General features: G+C 41.1%; 1 protein-coding gene across 1 annotated transcript in view; it reads right to left on the bottom strand.

Moving 5' to 3' along the window:
• Positions 1–21,756, bottom strand: part of LOC106565248 (copine-9) — a 242,628-nt gene that overhangs the window by 10,170 nt on the left and 210,702 nt on the right. The window contains 3 exon segments of the mRNA XM_082959020.1: positions 4,742–4,799; positions 4,943–5,045; positions 15,042–15,169. Coding sequence (XP_082815146.1) covers positions 4,742–4,799; positions 4,943–5,045; positions 15,042–15,169 — 289 coding nt within the window.

The following is a 21,756-nucleotide window of genomic DNA, read 5'->3' as shown; positions in this document are numbered from 1 at the left end:
GAATGTTACACACAGGAACAAGCATGCTTACAGAGTACACACACACACACACACACACACACACACACACACACACACACACACACACACACACACACACACACACACACACTCATACACCTTCTGTTTCCCATGAATTTCACACCCATGAATGTGTGTGTGTACACGCAGGCGCAGGAGTGCTTGGTACACACTGATGATGCACATACGTTCACTCCACACACATATGCACACAAACATCTACAGGCACACAGGTGCATCCAAACAGATGCCCACATGCAGACTTCATGGGAACATGTGAGGCATTTTGGAGAGAGGAACATGGCATGATGGAAAGATTTGAAGAGGGGAAGGATAAGAGAGGAGAGGATGGGAATAGCAGAGGAGAGGAGATGGGTTGCACTCAAGCATATGTGTGAGAGACAGTCTGTTTGCACAGGCTCCCTGTGGAAAGAAAGAGCTCCCAGTTTTCCTCTGACTGAGCAAGAGGAGGATAAGAGAGCGTAGATGAGTCAAATACCCCTCCACCTATAGACCATTTAAAGTTATGCTGATTCCCCAACCACCACACACTCTGGAGCAATCAGTCAAATCATCACAAACCAATACTCTAGTGATTTAATTTATACGCTTTTAAATACATACCCCCCCCTCGCTCTCACACACACACACACACACACTAGAAACTCACACATATGCACGAGCATGCATGCACACACACACACACACACACACACACACACACACACACACACACACACACACACACACACCACACACACACACACACACACACACACACACACACACACACACACACACACACACACACGCACGCACACACCCCCTACGGCAGCTACCCCTGACCCCTCGCACAGCCCTGTGTAGTTTGTAATAGGTCCCAAAGAGACCCCCTTGTCGTTAGGCATGAATAATTTCCCCTTTTCTGCTTCCTTTCCCCAACTACCGGCAGTATCTTTAATTCAAATCACTTAGCCAATTAACTTTTGGAATAGGCATAATGCATAATAAGTGTGCTCTAGTGTTTGCACATTTACTTTGGGAGTCTCTGCTTTGTTTTGCTGCACCCTTGTTAGCTGAAGAACTTCAGCTTTCCAGCACAACTCTTTCTCACTATGCCAGGAGGAGTGTACCCAGCAGTGGCGGTCGGTGCCGTTTAAGATGAGGGAGGACAATTTTTGTTGTTGTTGTTGATTAGCATGGTCTTCTTTCTATTTCAGCATATTGGATGACTGTCATTCATATTCCATTAACCCAGTTCAATGTAACATCGATAGGTTTAGGCTACTACATGATACAAACATTTTCTCTATACCCATCATGAGGTTGATACAACCTAGCCTATGAATTAAAGTTTACAACGTAGTTGCACAGGTCGAGATATATTTGTTTTGTAATTAAGATGACAGACAGTGACACATTCAATACTGCCTTGCACACTCTTGCCTGCATCTAGCTGATCTAGGGTGTAATCATAAGTCCAACAGTTGCAAACAAGAGTTTCTATTGGGCAAATTCAGGTATGTTTATCCACGCTTTGTTCCATTTGCTTCCGTTTAAGAAACGTTTTTCAACAGAATCGGCGGAATGAATACATCACATGAACACATGCAAACACAGTTCACATTCATAGCAGCCACATACAAACAGCATAATCACTTTGCTCATTGTAATTCCCTCTCGCATCTACACGCTCTCCTCCTCTCTCACCTTTTCCCTTTGCTTGTGGACAACACATCAGCTGTCTGTGACCAGGTGAAAAAACCTTTCCAAGCCAAACATTCATATCATAACCGCTAACCACTACACACAGCCTACATCATTGTCACCATATTAGCTAGCTAACGTCACTGTCAACATAGCTAATCGAACTAACGCATTAGTAAACCCTCTACAGTAATGCAGTATAGTGTACAGTCAGCAAACAGTTTAGCAGTTACACCAGCAGCCCTGATGGCAATAAATTAATAAAACCAAAAGCTTACCTTGACTTGGAAGAGTTCCAGTGTTGGATAGCCATAGCCCGCTAGCTAACATAGCATCCCTCTCTGTTTGAGTATGCTAAACTAGCTAGCTGCATTTGCTAGCTATGTAAGTGAAAGTGAAAAAAATACAGCTCTCTCTCTCTATCTCTCTTGCTTCTCCTTCATTTTTGAAGAAATGTATTTGTTCAAAACTGTTCAACTATTCTCTTTCTCTCTGAGTCAACTACTTATCACATTTTATGCACTGCAGTGCTAGCTAGTTGTAGCTTATGCTTTCAGTACTATATTCATTCTCTGATACTTTTTTTGAACAGGCCTTTTGACCATTGGGCTCTGGTCAAAAGTAGTACACTATACTCTTAGAAAAAAGGGTCCCAAAAGGGTTATTTAGCTCTCCCTATAGGCAAACCCTTTTTGGTTCCAGGTAGAATCATTTTGGTTCCAGGTAGAACTCTTTTGGGTTCCATAAAGGACCCTCTGGGGAAAGGGTTCTACATGGAATATATATACATAGGGATTGGCCAATATGGGGAATATATAGGGAATAGTGTGCCATTTCAAGATTGTGCAACAGCTGCAATTGCATCATTATCCAAGGATTGACATGAGTATGGTAGGCAGAGAAGAATATCACTCAAACCAAATTCTCTGCTGCTGCATATTGTAACTAAAACAAAATGGTACCACAACAGAAATGGGACTCAAGGTACACTCTTAGAAAAAATGGGTTCCTCGTTTTTCCCTATTGGAGAACCCTATTTGGTTCCATGTAGAACCCTTTTGTGGTGAAAAAGGATCTACTTAGAACATTTAAGTGGTGAAAGAGTTTATCCTGGAACCTTGTGTCAGTGAATGAGTTCCAACAAAAAAATATATATTTTCAGAAGGTTCTCCTATGGGGACAATAAAATAACCCTTTATGGTTATAGGTAGCACCTTCTTTTCTAAGAGTAAGTAACATGATAATGAAGTAAAAAATGCAAACATCCTTCGCGTGAATGGATTGTTTTGTGCAGAGTTTACCCACACATGGTATTATTATTCAGCTCTGCCATTAACCTTCTGAGCAGTGGAAGTCTGATATATCAGGTGTGTTAATCAGGCACCATATGGGGAAAAAATGGACTGAAACAGGGAGGGAATAGATGGGTTGGCTGACAACGTCACGAAAATTACGCACGTGCATCGATGTGGCCGGAAGCCGCGTTTTTATGATTCTGAATGGTCAGATAGCAACAGTGACAAGAAGATACCATGTGGGGAATCATAGGTGGCTCGTTTCATCTTGTTATTGATACCATGTCTTGTTTTGAGGTGTTTTGACTGATTTCATGTCAATGTTAATATGTCTCAAATCCGCTAGCTAGCTAGCTAACCAACAAATGTAACAATGTTTTTGAGACAACAAGTGCTTATTGTACAAATGTATTTATGTTTCAATAAACATTTGAGGACTAAATATAGTTTAAATGTTGTCAACAATCAAAGCCAACTCTGTCTGTTTTGCTCCATAGTTGCGCATGTGCTGGTTTTGTTGCTAAACAACCAACCCGTCTATTGCTAATTTCGTGTTCAATTGCAAAACGTTTTCCGTTGCCCTACTCAATACGACCTAGGACTCACTTACTCCGAGTTCCCCTCCACTGAGAGACATGACACAGGAGTCACGACCTGTTACCACATTTATTTTTATTTTTTTATTTTACCTTTATTTAACCATGTAGGCTAGTTGAGAACAAGTTCTCATTTGCAACTGCGACCTGGCCAAGATAAAGCATAAAGCACATGAGACTAATGCTAAGGATTCTTTGGGAAGGGAGAAGGAATCAACACATTCCTCTTCCTGGAGAGCAACTGATAGTATTTTTTATTGTTTTTAATTTTACATTTTAATTTATTTTGAGTTATTTTATTCCTTTTTATTTGAAATGTTTTTAGTCGTTTTTTTTTAGGGTGGATCAGCTTTAATATTGCGGATAGATTGTTACTTCCATCAATGTAATTGTCTGCATCATTTCCAATCCCCCATATATTTTTTGGGTATATATATATATATATATATATATATATATATATATATATATATATATATATATATACACACACACACATATATATATACACACACACACACACATATATATATATATATATATATATATATATATATATATATATATATATATATATATATATATATATATATATATATATAAACATGCATACATATACACATATATGTACAACTGATTTACCTCACCTGGTTCACCTTTTGGGTGGAGTTTGCTCTTTAGGAGCAATGGAATGGGGTCAAATAAGCAAACTCCACCTACCTGGTGCCCTAGGCAAACTAAAACAAACAACACTATTTGGGTGTGCAGGTTTTTGTTCTACCCATACTCAAGCTGCTCTTCAGGATCAAATCAAATGTGTTAAAAGAGTCGAAGAGGGCCGGAACAAAAGCCTGTACCGCTCCATACCAGGAGATTTGGGTGTCCTTGCTGTATATCTAAGATAGGGGGAGATACATTTGGAAGAAAGGGAGAGCAGGAAGGGGATTCACCAGTTCCTAAAACTTCTGGGAAGGAGATTGCAGCTGTTCTGTCACCTACCCTGCCAATCTTTAGTGCACTTCACAGACAGTGACACATTGACAGCCTAGCATTGAGAAAAGAACAGAAGCTGGGTCAGCACCATGCAATTTAAAAGCCCCCCCCCACCGGACAGACACTTACCATCAAACTCAGCAGGACCCACTCCCACTATGATGATAGACATGGGCAGAGCGGCAGCCTGCGGAGAAAACACACACACATGCACGCACAGGAAATGACATCATTATGACGTCCCGTGCCACATTTTGGGACACACACACACAAACTTATGGCCCCACCGATGTCAACAACACACATCACTGAGTTGTGATGAACACTCACATTGACCACAGCCTCCTTGGTCTGCACCATGTCTGAGATGACTCCGTCTGTGATCATCAACAGCACAAAGTACTGGGATCCGTCAGTCACATCCTCAGCACACCTGCACGGAGCGACACAGCACAGGTTGAAACTTAATCAAACCAAATCGTATTTGTCACGTGCGCCCTTCCCAAAATAGTAACACATGAGGAATAAAATACACAAGAATGGAGCTCTATACAGGGAGTACCAGTGCCAGATCAATGTGCAGAGGTGCGAGGTACTTGAGGTGGATATGTACATGAAGGCAGGGTAAAGTAACTAGGCATCAGGATAGATAATAATACGAGTGAAACAAAGAACAGAGCAGCAGCAGCAGCAAATGATGAGTGTGAAAGTGTGTGAGTCTGAGTGTGTAATATGTATGTGTGTTTGTGTTGTGTCGGTATGCGTGTGTGTGAGTGTGTAATGTATGTGAATGTGTGTGGGTTTTGTGTGGGAGTGTCAATGTAGTGTGTGTGTGTGTGAGTGTGTATATGGTTTGTATATATAGTCTAGTGCGTAGGTTCAGTGCAAGGTAGAGTCATTGCAGATAGTTTGTGTACCATTAATTGACTATTTGGCAGTCCGGCTATTTTATTTAGCAGTCTTATGGCTTGGGGGTAGAAGCTGTCTCGGAGCCTGTTGGTCCGAGAGCCGTACCGTTTTGAACAGTCTATGGCTTGGGGGGCTTTGGCAATTTTTCGGCCCTTCCTCTGACACCGCCTGATATAGAGGTCCTGGATGGCAGGGAGCTCTGCCCCAGTTATGTACTTAAATGTCCGCACCACCCTGTGTAGCGCATTGCAGTCAAGGGCGGTGCATTTGCCATGCCAAACGGGGATGCAGCCAGTCAAGATGGTCTTGATGGTGCAGTGGTAAAACTTTCAGCCTCCTGAGGGGGACGAGGCGCTGCTGTGCCCTCTTCACGACTGTGCGGATGTTTGTGCACCATGTTAAGTTTATTTGAGCTGTTCTTGTCATAATATGGACTTGGTCTTTTACCAAATATGGCTATTTTCTGTATACCACGCATAAGTTGTCACAACAGAACTGATTGGCTCAAACGCATGCAGAAGGAAAGAAATTCCACAAATTAACTTTAAACAAGGCACACCTGTTAATTGAAATGCATTCCAGGTGACTACCTCATGAATCTGGTTGAGAGAATCCCTAGATTGTGCAAAGTTGTCATCAAGGCAAAGGGTGGTTACTCTGAAGAATCTCAAAAGAAAATATATTTTGATTTGTTTAACACTTTTTTGGTTACTATATGATTCCATATGTGTTATTTCATAGTGTAGAATATAGAAAATACCAAAAAATAAAGAAAACCCTTGAATGAGTAGGTGTGTATCCATTCCTGTACGGTTCCAACTTTTTGACTGTGTGCGTGTGTGCATGAATGCACATGTAGAGGGAGACTTTCTTCTGTCTTCTGGTTTTCTGTAGTAATATAGCATACACTTAAAACTTTTTGAATACCATTACACTAAACTGTGCTCGATTGGCAGACGTAATATTCTCAGGAAGTCCGTTATTACCACTACATTACCGACTATTCTGTTGTCTAGACTGATGACATAGACTTGTTGCGTTGTTTAGACTGTTGACATAGAAGTTGTAGCTGTCGTGTTTGTGTCTGAGCCCGGTTGGCTAGTGCGGCTGCTTGTGGGACAGAGATGGTAACTAATGGTAAGACTCCGCGGGGCGGACAAAACTCGCTGGCTGACTTGTTTGATTGGACGGGGACCCGCTGGCTCACTGCCTGATTGGCTTACTCTCACCGTCTGGACGGAAGGGAAGAGGAAAAGAGTGAAGGGTAAATGGCACCTCTCTCTCTGTCGGGTAATATCCCATCCTCTGTATCTGTCTGTGTCTAGTTCTCTCACACTAGTGTGTGAAAGTCTCTCTCTTACCTCTGCTTGTCTGTCTCTGTCTGTCTGTCTGTCTGTCTGTCTGTCTGTCTGTCTGTCTGTCTGTCTGTCTGTCTGTCTGTCTGTCTGTCTGTCTGTCTGTCTGTCTGTCTGTCTGTCTGTCTGTCTGTCTGTCTGTCTGTCTGTCTGTCTGTCTGTCTGTCTGTCTGTCTGTCTGTCTGTCTGTCTGTCTGTCTTCCTCTCTATCCGTCTGTCTGTCTCTCACTATCTCTGTATGTATGCATTTGTCAGTCTCTCTCGCTCTCTCTCTTTCTCAAACACACACAGACAAAATAATCTATTAACTTACATTCTACGTAGTAAATCAACATTACAAGTGAAATAAAGGACAAGTCAGGAAGGCATTGGAGAATGGTTGAATCAGCTGACAAGCACATGGAGAAAAATTGTGGGCATTTCACTACAATACATGCAGCCCCATTTCTGGAACCACTGGATGGGAGAGGTGGGTGTTGTTTGAGAACCAAAATATTTCCCCTAGACTCTTGCTTCTAACTCCACTCAAGGTGTGATGTGGTAGTTATTACTCCAGTCTCTGCTGCTCTGAGGAGTTATATTAGGTAAAGATGCCCAGAGAGTGGCTCGATTCACCCCCACACCTCACATGTGGACACATCCACAGGACTGGAGGGCCTTCCTCCTCCTCATCACCATCTCTGTCCCACAAGCAGCCGCATGAGCCAACCCGGCTCAGCGCCGGAACGAGGGAGGAGGAGGAGGATGACGAAGCAAAATGAGTGGAATGGAGAGAGACTTTTGAGAAGGAGTGAGAGAGAGGACGGTGGAGAGGAGAGACATAAAGAGAGAAAGAAAGGAAGTGAGAAAGAGAGGAAGGAGAGAGAGAGAGAGAGAGTAGGAAAGGAGATGAACGGAAATGAGACAAAGCAAGATGAGGGCTAAAGGACAAAAAGTAGATAATAGATAACAGACAATAATAGCCAATAATAAAGGAGTAAGAGAAAGAAAGAGAGACAAAGATAATGTGAAAGAGAAAAATTATATTATTAATCTCATTTTCTCAAACAGGTGCTAATCATCAGCTATATCATCATCATCATTACGCTAATATAGCACCATATTGAACGAGAACTCATGAAGTTCTTGCGCCCACAGTCAAGCCACAGCACCCCACTCTATTCAGTTATGCAAAAGAGATGCCGCATTTACTGGAAAGTATATTGCCATACTTATATCCACTGAGTATACCAAACATTAAGAACACCTCCCTAATATTGAGTTGCACCCCCACCCCAAAACACACTTCTATGTCAACAGTTTAGACAATGCAACACTTTTACGACAACAGTCTAGACCACGCAACACTTCTACGTCAACAGTCTAGACAACGCAACACTTCTATGACAACAGTCTAGACCACGCAACACTTTCATGACAACAGTCTAGAAAACGCAACACTTTCATGACAAAAGTTTAGACAACGCAACACTTCTATGACAACAGTCTAGACAATGCAACACTTCTATGTCAACAGTCTAGACAAAGCAACACTTCTATGACAACAGTCTATACAACACAACACTTCTATGACAACAGTCTAGACAATGCAACACATCTATGAAAACAGTCTAGACAACACAACACTTCTATGACAACAGTCTAGACCACGCAACACTTTCATGACAACAGTCTAGAAAACGCAACACTTTCATGACAACAGTCTAGACAACGCAACACTTCTATGACAACAGTCTAGACAACGCAACACTTCTATGACAACAGTCTAGACAATGCAACACTTCTATGACAACAGTCTAGACAACGCAACACTTCTATGACAACAGTCTAGACCACGCAACACTTTCATGACAACAGTCTAGACAACGCAACACTTCTATGACAACAGTCTAGACAATGCAACACTTCTATGTCAACAGTCTAGACAAAGCAACACTTCTATGACAACAGTCTATACAACACAACACTTCTACGTCAACAGTCTAGACCACGCAACACTTTCATGACAACAGTCTAGAAAACGCAACACTTTCATGACAACAGTCTAGACAACGCAACACTTCTATGACAACAGTCTAGACAACGCAACACTTCTATGACAACAGTCTAGACAACGCAACACTTCTATGACAACAGTCTTGACAATGCAACACATCTATGACAACAGTCTAGAAAATGCAACACTTCTATGACAACAGTCTAGACAATGCAACACTTCTATGACAACAGTCTAGACAAAGCAACACTTCTATGACAACAGTCTAGACCACGCAACACTTCTATGACAACAGTCTAGACCACGCAACACTTTCATGACAACAGTCTAGAAAACGCAACACATCTATGACAACAGTCTAGAAAATGCAACACTTCTATGACAACAGTCTAGACCACGCAACATTTCTATGACAACAGTCTAGACAACGCAACACTTCTATGACAACAGTCTAGACAACGCAACACTTCTATGACAACAGTCTAGACCACGCAACACTTTCATGACAACAGTCTAGACAACGCAACACTTCTATGACAACAGTCTAGACAATGCAACACTTCTATGTCAACAGTCTAGACAAAGCAACACTTCTATGACAACAGTCTATACAACACAACACTTCTACGTCAACAGTCTAGACAATGCAACACTTCTATGACAACAGTCTAGAGAACGCAACACTTCTACATCAACAGTCTAGACAACGCAACACTTCTATGACAACAGTCTAGACCACGCAACACTTTCATGACAACAGTCTAGACAACGCAACACTTCTATGACAACAGTCTTGACAATGCAACACATCTATGACAACAGTCTAGAAAATGCAACACTTCTATGACAACAGTCTAGACAACGCAACACTTCTATGACAACAGTCTAGACAACGCAACACTTCTATGACAACAGTCTTGACAATGCAACACATCTATGACAACAGTCTAGAAAATGCAACACTTCTATGACAACAGTCTAGACAATGCAACACTTCTATGACAACAGTCTAGACAAAGCAACACTTCTATGACAACAGTCTAGACCACGCAACACTTCTATGACAACAGTCTAGACCACGCAACACTTTCATGACAACAGTCTAGAAAACGCAACACATCTATGACAACAGTCTAGAAAATGCAACACTTCTATGACAACAGTCTAGACCACGCAACATTTCTATGACAACAGTCTAGACAACGCAACACTTCTATGACAACAGTCTAGACAACGCAACACTTCTATGACAACAGTCTAGACAATGCAACACTTCTATGACAACAGTCTAGACAACGCAACACTTCTATGACAACAGTCTAGACCACGCAACACTTTCATGACAACAGTCTAGACAACGCAACACTTCTATGACAACAGTCTAGACAATGCAACACTTCTATGTCAACAGTCTAGACAAAGCAACACTTCTATGACAACAGTCTATACAACACAACACTTCTACATCAACAGTCTAGACAACGCAACACTTCTATGACAACAGTCTAGACCACGCAACACTTTCATGACAACAGTCTAGAAAACGCAACACTTTCATGACAACAGTCTAGACAACGCAACACTTCTATGACAACAGTCTAGACAACGCAACACTTCTATGACAACAGTCTAGACAACGCAACACTTCTATGACAACAGTCTTGACAATGCAACACATCTATGACAACAGTCTAGAAAATGCAACACTTCTATGACAACAGTCTAGACAAAGCAACACTTCTATGACAACAGTCTAGACCATGCAACACTTCTATGACAACAGTCTAGACCACGCAACACTTTCATGACAACAGTCTAGAAAACGCAACACATCTATGACAACAGTCTAGAAAATGCAACACTTCTATGACAACAGTCTAGACCACGCAACATTTCTATGACAACAGTCTAGACAACGCAACACTTCTATGCCAACAGTCTAGACAACGCAACACTTCTATGACAACAGTCTAGACAACGCAACACTTCTATGACAACAGTCTAGACCACGCAACACTTTCATGACAACAGTCTAGAAAACGCAACACATCTATGACAACAGTCTAGAAAATGCAACACTTCTATGACAACAGTCTAGACCACGCAACATTTCTATGACAACAGTCTAGACAACGCAACACTTCTATGACAACAGTCTAGACAACGCAACACTTCTATGACAACAGTCTAGACCACGCAGAACTTTCATGACAACAGTCTAGAAAACGCAACACTTTCATGACAACAGTATAGAAAACGCAACACTTTCATGACAACAGTCTAGACCACGCAACACTTTTATGACAGGTGACATCAATAAGAGATCATAGCTTTCACCTGGATTCACCTGGTCAGGTCAGTCTATGTCATGGAAAGAGCAGGAGTTCTTAATGTTTGGTACACAAACAATAAACAGGAAGTACATAACAGAGCCATTTGAAAATGTGTTTCATGAAATACATACCACATTTTTGGGGATTTAGTTTGAGAAATTGTGTAGTTTTACTAAGGTGGGAGGTATGAGACTGTAGTTTGGTGGAAATCCCCATCGACTGACGATGAGTGGTCACCATTATGTAGTTGAATGAAAATTATGTTTAAACTGCATTCATCAATCTGACTACATTATTACTGTATGTGAATGAATGCAGGCCCTGGGCACCCTTGTGTCGCTCCCTCTTTGAATTGACCGCCGTCCGACAAACATTATAACACAGTTTCCCTGTCACAATAAATCCATAGCACTTACAAACCAAACACGACAATTGAATTAACAGTAACATTCATTTAGACGATTAAAGTTTTCATCAGTTATCACACTTCTTCTAGCGTCAGTGACCCCAGAACTTCGCTGGGAACGTCATCCATCAGAACAGTTTCATAAAACGTGATTGAGTCATCACGCTGGGTCTCGGCACCTGCAAGTCACTAGTCGCGAGTTTCACCTTCTCTCATTTTTCCACTACAAGACCTTAAGCAGCCCATTTAGGGAGAGTCTTTCCGCCTACCTGGAGAATACCAAGATCACAAGATCTTCTATTATTCATATTCTATGCTCTGCTTATTTCTATGGAAAGTATCCAGGAACACCTTTATAACACCGGAAATACCAGTAAAACTCTCACACAATGGCACACTTACTATTCCTTTCTAATACTACAACTATGAAACCATTAATGAATTATATTTATATGAACTACATGGCCTTCTCTAGTACTAGTGTCCTATACAACATTCAGCAACACAACTCCTGATAAGTTGTAATGGCCCCAAGGCCCCAGCTAGCCAATTATTAAGAGTTTTGCAGTTATATGGAACCTTTAGAGATGGAAAACAAAGAGAAATAGAGCACACGGAGGCAGTGGAGAGCAGTTAAGCTAGGCCGTCTGTCTGTCAGAGTGAGAAGGAGTGCGATAGAGACAGAGACAGCTCAGGGGATAACATGTCAGAGTAACTCATGGAGGCTAGGGCAGCCTAAGGGTGGAATACTGCAGAGGTGTGTGTGTGTGTGTGTGTGTGTGTGTGTGTGTGTGTGTGGGTGTGTGTGTGTGTGTGTGTGTGTGTGTGTGTGTGTGTGTGTGTGTGTGGTGGTGGGGGGGGAGGGTATGAGAGTTTGTGTGTTTGCATACTGTATGTACTTGCGTACAGTATATGTGACTCGTATTGTGTCAAGCAAGTCAAAACACATATGTACACTGAGTATACACAGACATTAAGAACACCTGCTCTTTCCATGACATAGACTGACCAGCTGAATCCAGGTGAAAGCTATGATCCATTATAAATGTCACTTGTTAAATCCACTTCAATCAGTGTAGATGAAGGGAACTGACAACTGAGACATGGATTGTGTATGTGTGCCATTCAGAGGGTGAATGGGCAAGACAAAATATTTACATGTAAGTGCCTTTGAAAGGGGTATGGTAGTAGGTACCAGGCGTACCAGTTTATGTCAAGAACTGCAACACTGCAGTTAAGAAAGTATTCACAAAAATAAACTGAAGTAAAATATGAATAAATAAAATAAAAAAGAAGAAAAAAACAACAACTAATAATTAAGGAGCAACAATAAAATAACAGTAGAGAAGCTATATACAGGGGGTACCGGTACAGAGTGAATGTGAGGGGGCACCGGTTAGTCAAGGTAATTGAGGTAATATGTACATGTAGGTAGAGGTAAAGTGACTATACATGGATAATAAACAGAGTAGCTGCAGCATACAAAAATGGATGTCAGGAAGCTTGGCTTCAGTGAATGTACTGGGCTGTACGCACTACCCTCTGTAGTGCCTTGCGGTCGGAGGCCGAGCAGTTGCCAAACCAGGCGGTGATGCAACCAGTCAGGATGCTCTCGATGGTGCAGCTGTAGAACTTTTTGAGGATCTGAGGACCCATGACAAATCTTTTTTGTCTCCTGAGGGGGAATAGGCATTGTCGTGCCCTCTTCACGACTGTCTTGGTGTATTTGGACCATGATCGTTTGTTGGTGATGTGGAAACCAAGGAACTTGAAGCTCTCAACCTGCTCCACTGCAGCCCCGTCGATGAGAATGGGGGCGTGTTCGGTCCTCCTTTTCCTGTAGTCCACAATTATCCTTTATCTTGATCACGTTGGGGGAGAGGTTGTTCTCCTGGCACCACACTGCCAGGTCTCTGATCTCCTCCCTATAGGCTGTCTCATTGTTGTCGGTGATCCTTGAGATATTTCTACAACTTGATTGGAGTCCACCTGTGGTAAATTCAATTGATTGGACATGATTTTGAAAGGCACACACCTGTCTTTTTAAGGTCCCACAGTTGACAGTGGATGTCAGAGCAAAAACCAAGCCATGAGGTCGAACTAACTGTCCGTAGAGCTTCGAGACAGGATTGTGTTGAGTCACAGATCTGGGGAATGGTACCAAAACATTTCTGCAGCATTGAAGGTCCCCAAGAACACAGTGGCCTTCATCATTCTTAAATGGAAGAAGTTTGGAACCACCAAGACTCTTCCTAGAGCTGGCCGGCCCACCCAAACTGAGAAATCGGGGGAGAAGGGCCTTGGTCAGGGAGGTGACCAAGAACCCGATGGTCACTGAAAGAGTTCCAGAGTTCATCTGTGGAGAGGGGAGAACCTTCCAGAAGGACACCCATCTCTGCAGCACTCCACCAATCAGGCCTTTATGGTAGTATGGCCAGACGGAAGCCACTCCTCAGTAAAAGGCACATGACAGTCCGCTTGGACTCTCAGACCATGAGAAACAAGATTCTCTGGTCTGATGAAACCAAGATTGAACTCTTTGGCCTGAATGCCAAGCGTCACGTCTGGAGGAAACCTGGCACCATCCCTATGGTGAAGCATGGTGGTGGCAGCATCATGCTGTGGGGATGTTTTTCAGCGGCAGGGACTGGGAGACTAGTCAGGATCGAGGGAAAGACAAACAAAGCAAAGTACAGAGAAATCCTTGAAAACCTGCTCCAGAGTGATCAGAACCTCAGCCTGGGGTGAAGGTTCACCTTCCAAAAGGACAATGACCCGAAGCACACAGCCAAGACAATGCAGGAGTGGCTAGGGCGACAAGTCTCTGAATGTCCTTGAGTGGCCCAGCCAGAGCCCAGACTTGAACCCGATCGAACATCTCAGGAGAGACCAGAAAATAGCTGTGCAGCGACACTCCCCATCCAACCTGACAAAGCTTGAGAGGATCTGCAGAGGAGAATGGAAGAAACTCCCCAAATACAGGTGTGCCAAGCTTGTAGCGTCATACCCAAGAAGACTCAAGGCTGTAATCGATAACAAAGGTCCTTCAACAAATTACTGATTAAAGGGTCTTAATACTTAAGTAAATGTCATATTTGTAGTTTTCTTTATACATTTGCTAAAATAAAATAAAACCGTTTTTGCTTTGTCATTATGGGGTATTGTGTGTAGATTGATGAGGGGAAAAAACGATTTAATACATTTTATAATAAGACTGTAACGTAACAAAATGTGGGAAAAAAATCAAGGGGTCTGAATACTTTATTAATGCACTGTGCGTGTGTGTGTGTGCGTGTGTGTGTGTGTGTGTGTGTGTGTGTGTGTGTGTGTGTGTGTGTGTGTGTGTGTGTGTGTGTGTGTGTGTGTGTGTGCGCGTGTGTATGTGTGCGTGTGCGCGTGTGTATGTGTGTGTGTGCTGCCATTCTCTCACCGTGCCACCTGGTTGATGACAGGGGCGAAGTTGGTGGGCCCGTAGAGCTGAACAGTTCGGAGACTCTGGAAGTAGGACTCCAACACTCCCTCGATACCCACACAGTTTGGGTTCTCACTGTTGGAGTTCTGTGGGAAACCATGGACAAGAAAGACGGAGAGAGGGAGAGAGAAGGGGAGAGAAAGCTCAGATGCATCGAATACTAATGCATTGGAGAAAAAAAGAAAAATAATAGTGTTTGTGAAGTCAACGTCCATTTGTCCTCGAAGAGTTGCTAAGTATTTTATTTTCACATTGTCAGGGTAAATCAATCAAGACATGAGATCAAAATTAATCCATCAAACAATCTGACTGTTCCCAAAAGTACAATATTGAGTACGGACCGGCAACACAATTGTTTAATTCTGTTACATTTTGGTTGACAGACCTGTTCTGAGCGCAGTGGTCACACAATCTTTAATTGTGACACTGTTTTAATGATGGAGGTTCGTGAAACATTATCTCTCTCCTGTCTGTACATTCAGCGTCAAAACTCTTCCGATAAGAACACCCATTGGCTCATTAAAGCCACTTCCTATATACCACACGAACAGTACCAGTCAAAAGTTAGGACACACCTACTCATTCAAGGGCTTTCTTTATTTTTACTATTTTCTACAATGTAGAATATTAGTGAAGACAACAAAACTATGAAATAACACATATGGACTCATGTTGTAACCAAAAAAGTATTAAACTAATCAAAATATATTTTATATTTGAGATTCTTCAAAGTAGCCACCCTTTGCCTTGATGACAGCTTTGCACATTCTTGTCATTCTCTCAACCAGCTTCATGAGGTAGTCACCTGTAATGCATTTCAATTAACAGCTGTACCTTGTTAAAAGTTAATTTGTGGAATATCTTTCCTTTTTAATGCGTTTGAGCCAATCAGTTCTGTTGTGACAAGATAGGGGGGTATACAGAAGATAGCCCTATTTGGTAAAAGACCAAGTCCATATTATGGCAAGAACAGCTCAAATAAGCAAAGAGAAACGACAGTCCATTATTACTTTAAGACATGAAGGTTAGTCAATCCGAAAAATATCAAGAACAGTGAAAGTTTCTTTAAGTGCAGTTGCAAAAACAATCAAGAGCTATGATGAACCTAGCTCTCATTCGGGAAAGGAAGACCCAGAGATACCTCTGCTGCAGAGGATAAGTTAATTAGAGTTAACTGCACCTCAGATTGCAGCCCAAATAAATGCTTCACAGAGTTCAAATAACAGACACATCTCAACATCAACTGTTCAGAGACTGCGTGAATCAGGCCTTCATGGTCGATTTGCTACAAAGAAACCCCTTCTAAAGGACACCAATAATAAGAAGAGACTTTCTTGGGACAAGAAACACGAGCAATGGACATCAGACTGTTGAAAATCTGTTCATTGGTCTGATAAGTCAACATTTGAGATTTTTGGTTCCAACCGCCATGTCTTCCAACCGCAGAGTAGGTGAATGGATGATCTCCGCATGTGTGGTTCCCAAGGTGAAGCATGGAGGAGGAGGTATGATGGTGTGGGGGTGCTTTGCTGGTGACACTGTCTGTGATTTATTTACAATTCAAGGCACACTTAGCCAGCATGGCTACCACAGCATTCTACAGCGATATGCCATCCCATCTGGTTTGCGCTTAGTGGGACTATCATTTGTTTTCAACAGGACAATGACCCAACACACCTCCAGGCTGTGTAAGGGTTATTTGACCAAGAAGGAGAGTGATGGAGAGCTGCATCAGATGACCTGGCCTCCACAATCACCTGACCTCAACCCAATTGAGATAGTTTGGGATGAGTTGGACCACAGAGTGAAGGAAAAGCAGCCAACAAGTGCTTAGCATATGTGGGAACTCCTTCAAGACTGTTGGAATAGCATTCCTCATGAAGCTGGTTGAGAGAATGCCAAGAGTGTGCACAGCTATCATCAAGACAAAGGGAGGCTACTTTGAAGAATCTGAAATATAAAATATATTTTGATTTGTTTAACCTTTCTAGCGCAGGCGTTCCGCTAGTGACCCACCTCGACGACATCCGGTGAAATTGCAGAGTGCCAAATTCAAACTACAGAAATATAAATATTTAACATTCATATGAATACAAGTGTAATACATCAAAATAAAGCTTAATTTCTTGTTAATCCAGCCGCTGTGTCAGATTTCAGAAAGGCTTTATAGTGAAAGCACACCATGCGATTATCTGAGGACAGTGCCCCGCATACAAAAACATGAAAACCATTTTTCAACCAGGCAGGTGCGACACAAAAGTCAGAAATAGCGATATAATAAATGCCTTACCTTTGAAGATCTTCATCTTTTTGCAATCCCAAATGTCTCAGTGACAAAATGAATGGTTGTTTTGATCGATAAATTCCTTCTTTATAGCCCCAAAATGTCCATTTATTTGGCGCGTTTGATTAAGAAATACACCGCTTCCAACTCGCCCAACATGACTACAAAGTAGCTAATAAGTTACCTGTAAACTTGGTCCAAACATTTCAAACAATGTGTCTAATCCAACCTCAGGTACCCTAAAATGTAAATAATCAATCAAATTTAAGACGGAATAAACTGTTTCCAATACCGGAGAAAAATAACGAGGAGCGTGCTCCTGTTCACACGCACAAAAAGACTAGAGTCCTTCTGAGTGACACATAGAAAGAATAGACTACTTCTTCATTTTTCAAAAGAAAAACATTGAACAATTTCTAAAGACTGTTGACATCTAGTGAAAGCCATTGGAACTGCAATCTGGGCCCTAATAAATCAGGTTTCACATAGAAAAGCATTGGAAAACACAATGACCTCAAAAAAGGTTTTCCCTTGATGGATTGTGCTCAGGGTTTCGCCTGCCAAATCGGTTCTGTTATACTCACAGACATTATTTTAACAGTTGTATAAACTTTAGAGTGTTTTCTATCTAATACTACTATGCATATGCATATCCTTGCTTCTGGGCCTGAGTAACAGGCAGTTGACTTTGGGCACGCTTTTCATCCGGACGTGAAAATACTGCCTTCTAGCCCAAAGAGGTTTTAACACTTTTTTGGTTAATAATTGATTCCATGTGTTATTTCATAGATTTGATGTATTCACTATTATTCTACAATGTAGAAAATAGTAAAATAAAGAAAAACCCTTGAATGAGTAGGTGTGTCCAAACCTTTGACTGGTACTGTATATTGGCACTACGTAGTTTAGGGATCGGCCGTCGCCGTTGTTTGGGGATCAGGAAAAAGCTTTTGGGATCAGGAAAAAGCATTGTTTTGACATAGGGACGATCTACATTTACATCATTTTACATTTTAGTCATTTAGCAGACGCTCTTATCCAGAGCGACTTACATTGCATACATTTCATTAAAAAAAAATCTTTTTTTTCTCCGTACTGGTCCCCCGTGGGAATGAAACCCACAACCCTGGCGTTGCAAACACCATGCTCAACCAACTGAGCGTTGCACTGCTGCGTTGCACTGCTGCAAGAGGTAACTAGCTAACTAGATGCTGCACTCATAGTACATTATCGAAATATGATGTTATCAAATCAGGGAATTGATCTAGTTATAATTGATCTAAAGTTATTGAACACATCATGAACAAGTAGATAAGCCACCAGAGGGAATTCCTCAATTGGACAGCCAAACTCTCTGTTAGCTAGCTAATTAGTGTTAGCCTTTCATAATGATGCTAACATATTTAGCTAGCTAGCTACTGATGTAGGATCTTAATTTGAGCCAGTTTGCTACAGCAGGAAAATAATCCTGCAGCAACAGGAAATGTGAATTATTATGTGGATTATAATAAATTGACATTTTTGTTGATACATTTTTTTGTTACAGCAAATCATGTCTGAAATTTTTAAGTGGAATTTGCAATATTTAGAAGCCTTTTTAAAACTCAGATACACTACAAGTTTGCATTTCCTGCTTGGCAGGAAAATTCTCAGCAATTAAAGAGTGATCAAATTAAGATCCTACATCTGTGGCTAAAGCTGGCTGGGTAACTTGCATGTCAGTTAAGATTTAGTGAGCTTGTTCAGAATCATTCAATTTTTATCAAAGTAGCCCAATTTGTATTTATAATTTTTTTTTACAAAAATGTAGACGTTAATGCCATAGTCACTACAATAAATCTAGCAAATCGCAAACCCGGTATGTAGTTCTGTCCTTGAGCTGTTCTTGTCTATTGATGTTCTGTATTATGTCATGTTTCATGTTTTGTAGACCCCAGGAAGAGTAGTTGCTGCTTTTGCAACAGCTAATGGGGATCCTAATAAAATACCAAATACCAAAGTTAAACTCTCTCCATTGAGCAGTAGACTGTATCATGATGACATCCAGATGGTTTCTACCAATATTACAAGTTATTTCTTGTGTAGGCTGCTATCCTTCTCAAAATCAAATCAAGTGGGATGGAACAAATTATCCAAGTTAGCTACCACCGGCGGCATGTGGAAGCAACTGCTGCCTAGTGAGAAGCAACTCACGTTGGCAAGAACTACTAAACTCTTCGCTCCGGGATACCTCCTCCCACTGGGCACACCACATCATTTCAATGTGGATAATTGGGTAATATTTGGTAGAGATGTTTGTCATAACGTTGCCCTGTAGGTGAGGTTAATGACCCCATAAATACCTTTCCCCATTTTCTCTCTCCACTCTACAGAATGGACTCTTGGAAAGCCCTTTGTTAACATAGCGGGAGTATGGTAACATCAAAAGGTTGGGAACGGAACAATATTTCGGTAATCCAACCAGTTGAAAGTATCCGTTGGTACTTAAAGAATATTATGTCAGAACAGTAAGTGGTCTAGGACATTATATCTGATGATAGGACGACAAACTGTATCTTGGAAAGTCTACATATTCTAGTTATCAGATTCACATGGAATTGTTGTGCAAGTAAAAAATGTAAATATGAAATGATTTGTGAAAAGATTAAATGTAATTTTAGCATCTAAATGAGAGAATTGTTTTCATAAGTAAACTATGCTCGCTCAGTGGCCATGCCCAAGTGAATAGACATTGGTTGATAACTATGAAACACGCCATCCTCTCCCCCACTACAAAAGCCCATTGACAAAAGTCAACCTTGTGTTCCCGACGACGTGAGGACTGGTGTCCATGCATTTAAATGGGCTAATTTCAACCTGGATCGCCACGCTAAAAGGATGAATTTCGACTACACCAGCCAGAATATAGCACGAGCTTAGTATAGAAACTTGGTATAAACTTTGAACTCTTATTCACTAAAGAAGTGATACATCCTAGACGTCGAGTTATTAGCAGCAGCTGTACACGTACATGGCCTCGGAAAGGACAGCCAATACAACGTATCCATTCTATCACAGAAACATTCTTCAAAGGACAAGGGCGATCTCTGCTGGGCAAACCAGCCTTCCATCTTCGACCAATCTATCGAAGCGCAGCTCAGAGTAAATATATTTCTTGCATTTTCCTTTTCCGAATGGGCGATTATTTAGAATGCATAAGATTCTGTATTTACGATAGCATTGCTTCTCAAGGTCCGATAGAGACCCAATCCTTTTGTTCCTCAGTCTTCCCGCTCTTTCATTCAAAAGCCAACCCTCTTTCTTTGTGTAACCATCCGTCATATCGGTTTCGTCCGCTAGGGATGTTTTCTTTTATGACATAATTAGTAATCAATGTCTGATCCACCCTGTGTATATGTAATTGTGTGTGATTATTTAGATATTTAGTAAATAAATAATTAAACCAAATGTTGTATTGCTGATTCAACTTGTTAGCAAGGGTTCATGAAGGTTTTTACGACGTTCAGATGAGACTGAATAAGATGATGATTAATAATTGACTGCTATTGATATAAAAGATGACCAGATCTTTAAGAGTTTATTCGGAAGACAACAGCTCTATAAACATTCTTCCATGGTGCCCCGACTTCCCAGTTAATTATATTTACATGATTAGTTTAGTCAGGTAATATTAATTACAGAGAATTGATTTTATAAAATAGCATGTCATATATAATTTAATCCATAGTAAAGACACGACACGTTGATCAATGAGATTACAACCTACTGTATATTCACTCACTCAAAAAGTCAGTGAAAAGTTAGTTAGATTTCCAATGTGTTATCACTATGCTTTCAACCATCTAAAAGCACAACCAAATTCCAATAGAAAAACAATGTCTGATTTTTGGTTTAGTTGTCACCCAAATGTCTATCACTGAGCTTTCAACCATTTAAAAGCACAGCAAAGTTGAAATGGGAATACAATGTCAGATATGTTGCTTATTTATACAAAATATGAATGTGTTATCACTGTACTGTACTTCATTTAATAGCAGAATGAAATTACCTAGATTGTAGTTGAGATTACATTATAAATACATGGTGCAAGTGATCAATGTTGTTGAATATTCTGCACAGATTATTACAGCAATTGTGAAGATCTCCATATACTTGCGACGACCTATGCATGCTATCTTGAACATGCATTTATTTCAGATAATTACATATAAGCAGGTATAGTGAACATGTCTGAAAGATTTTGGTTCAATATATATGAGCTGGGGGTGAACGACTTTGGTGAACCCCATCTAATGAATTGTTCTGCTCATTTATGAACTGAACGAGAGCGAAGGACGGTATGTGAAGCTCCATCCAATTAATTGTTCTGTTCCTTTTACGAACAGAAGT

Source organism: Salmo salar, chromosome 12, assembly GCF_965601325.2.
Source record: "Salmo salar chromosome 12, fSalSal1, whole genome shotgun sequence".
Lineage (NCBI taxonomy): Eukaryota > Metazoa > Chordata > Actinopteri > Salmoniformes > Salmonidae > Salmo > Salmo salar.
The sequence above is the reverse complement of the archived record's forward strand: the minus strand, read 5'-3'. Positions and strand labels throughout refer to the sequence as shown.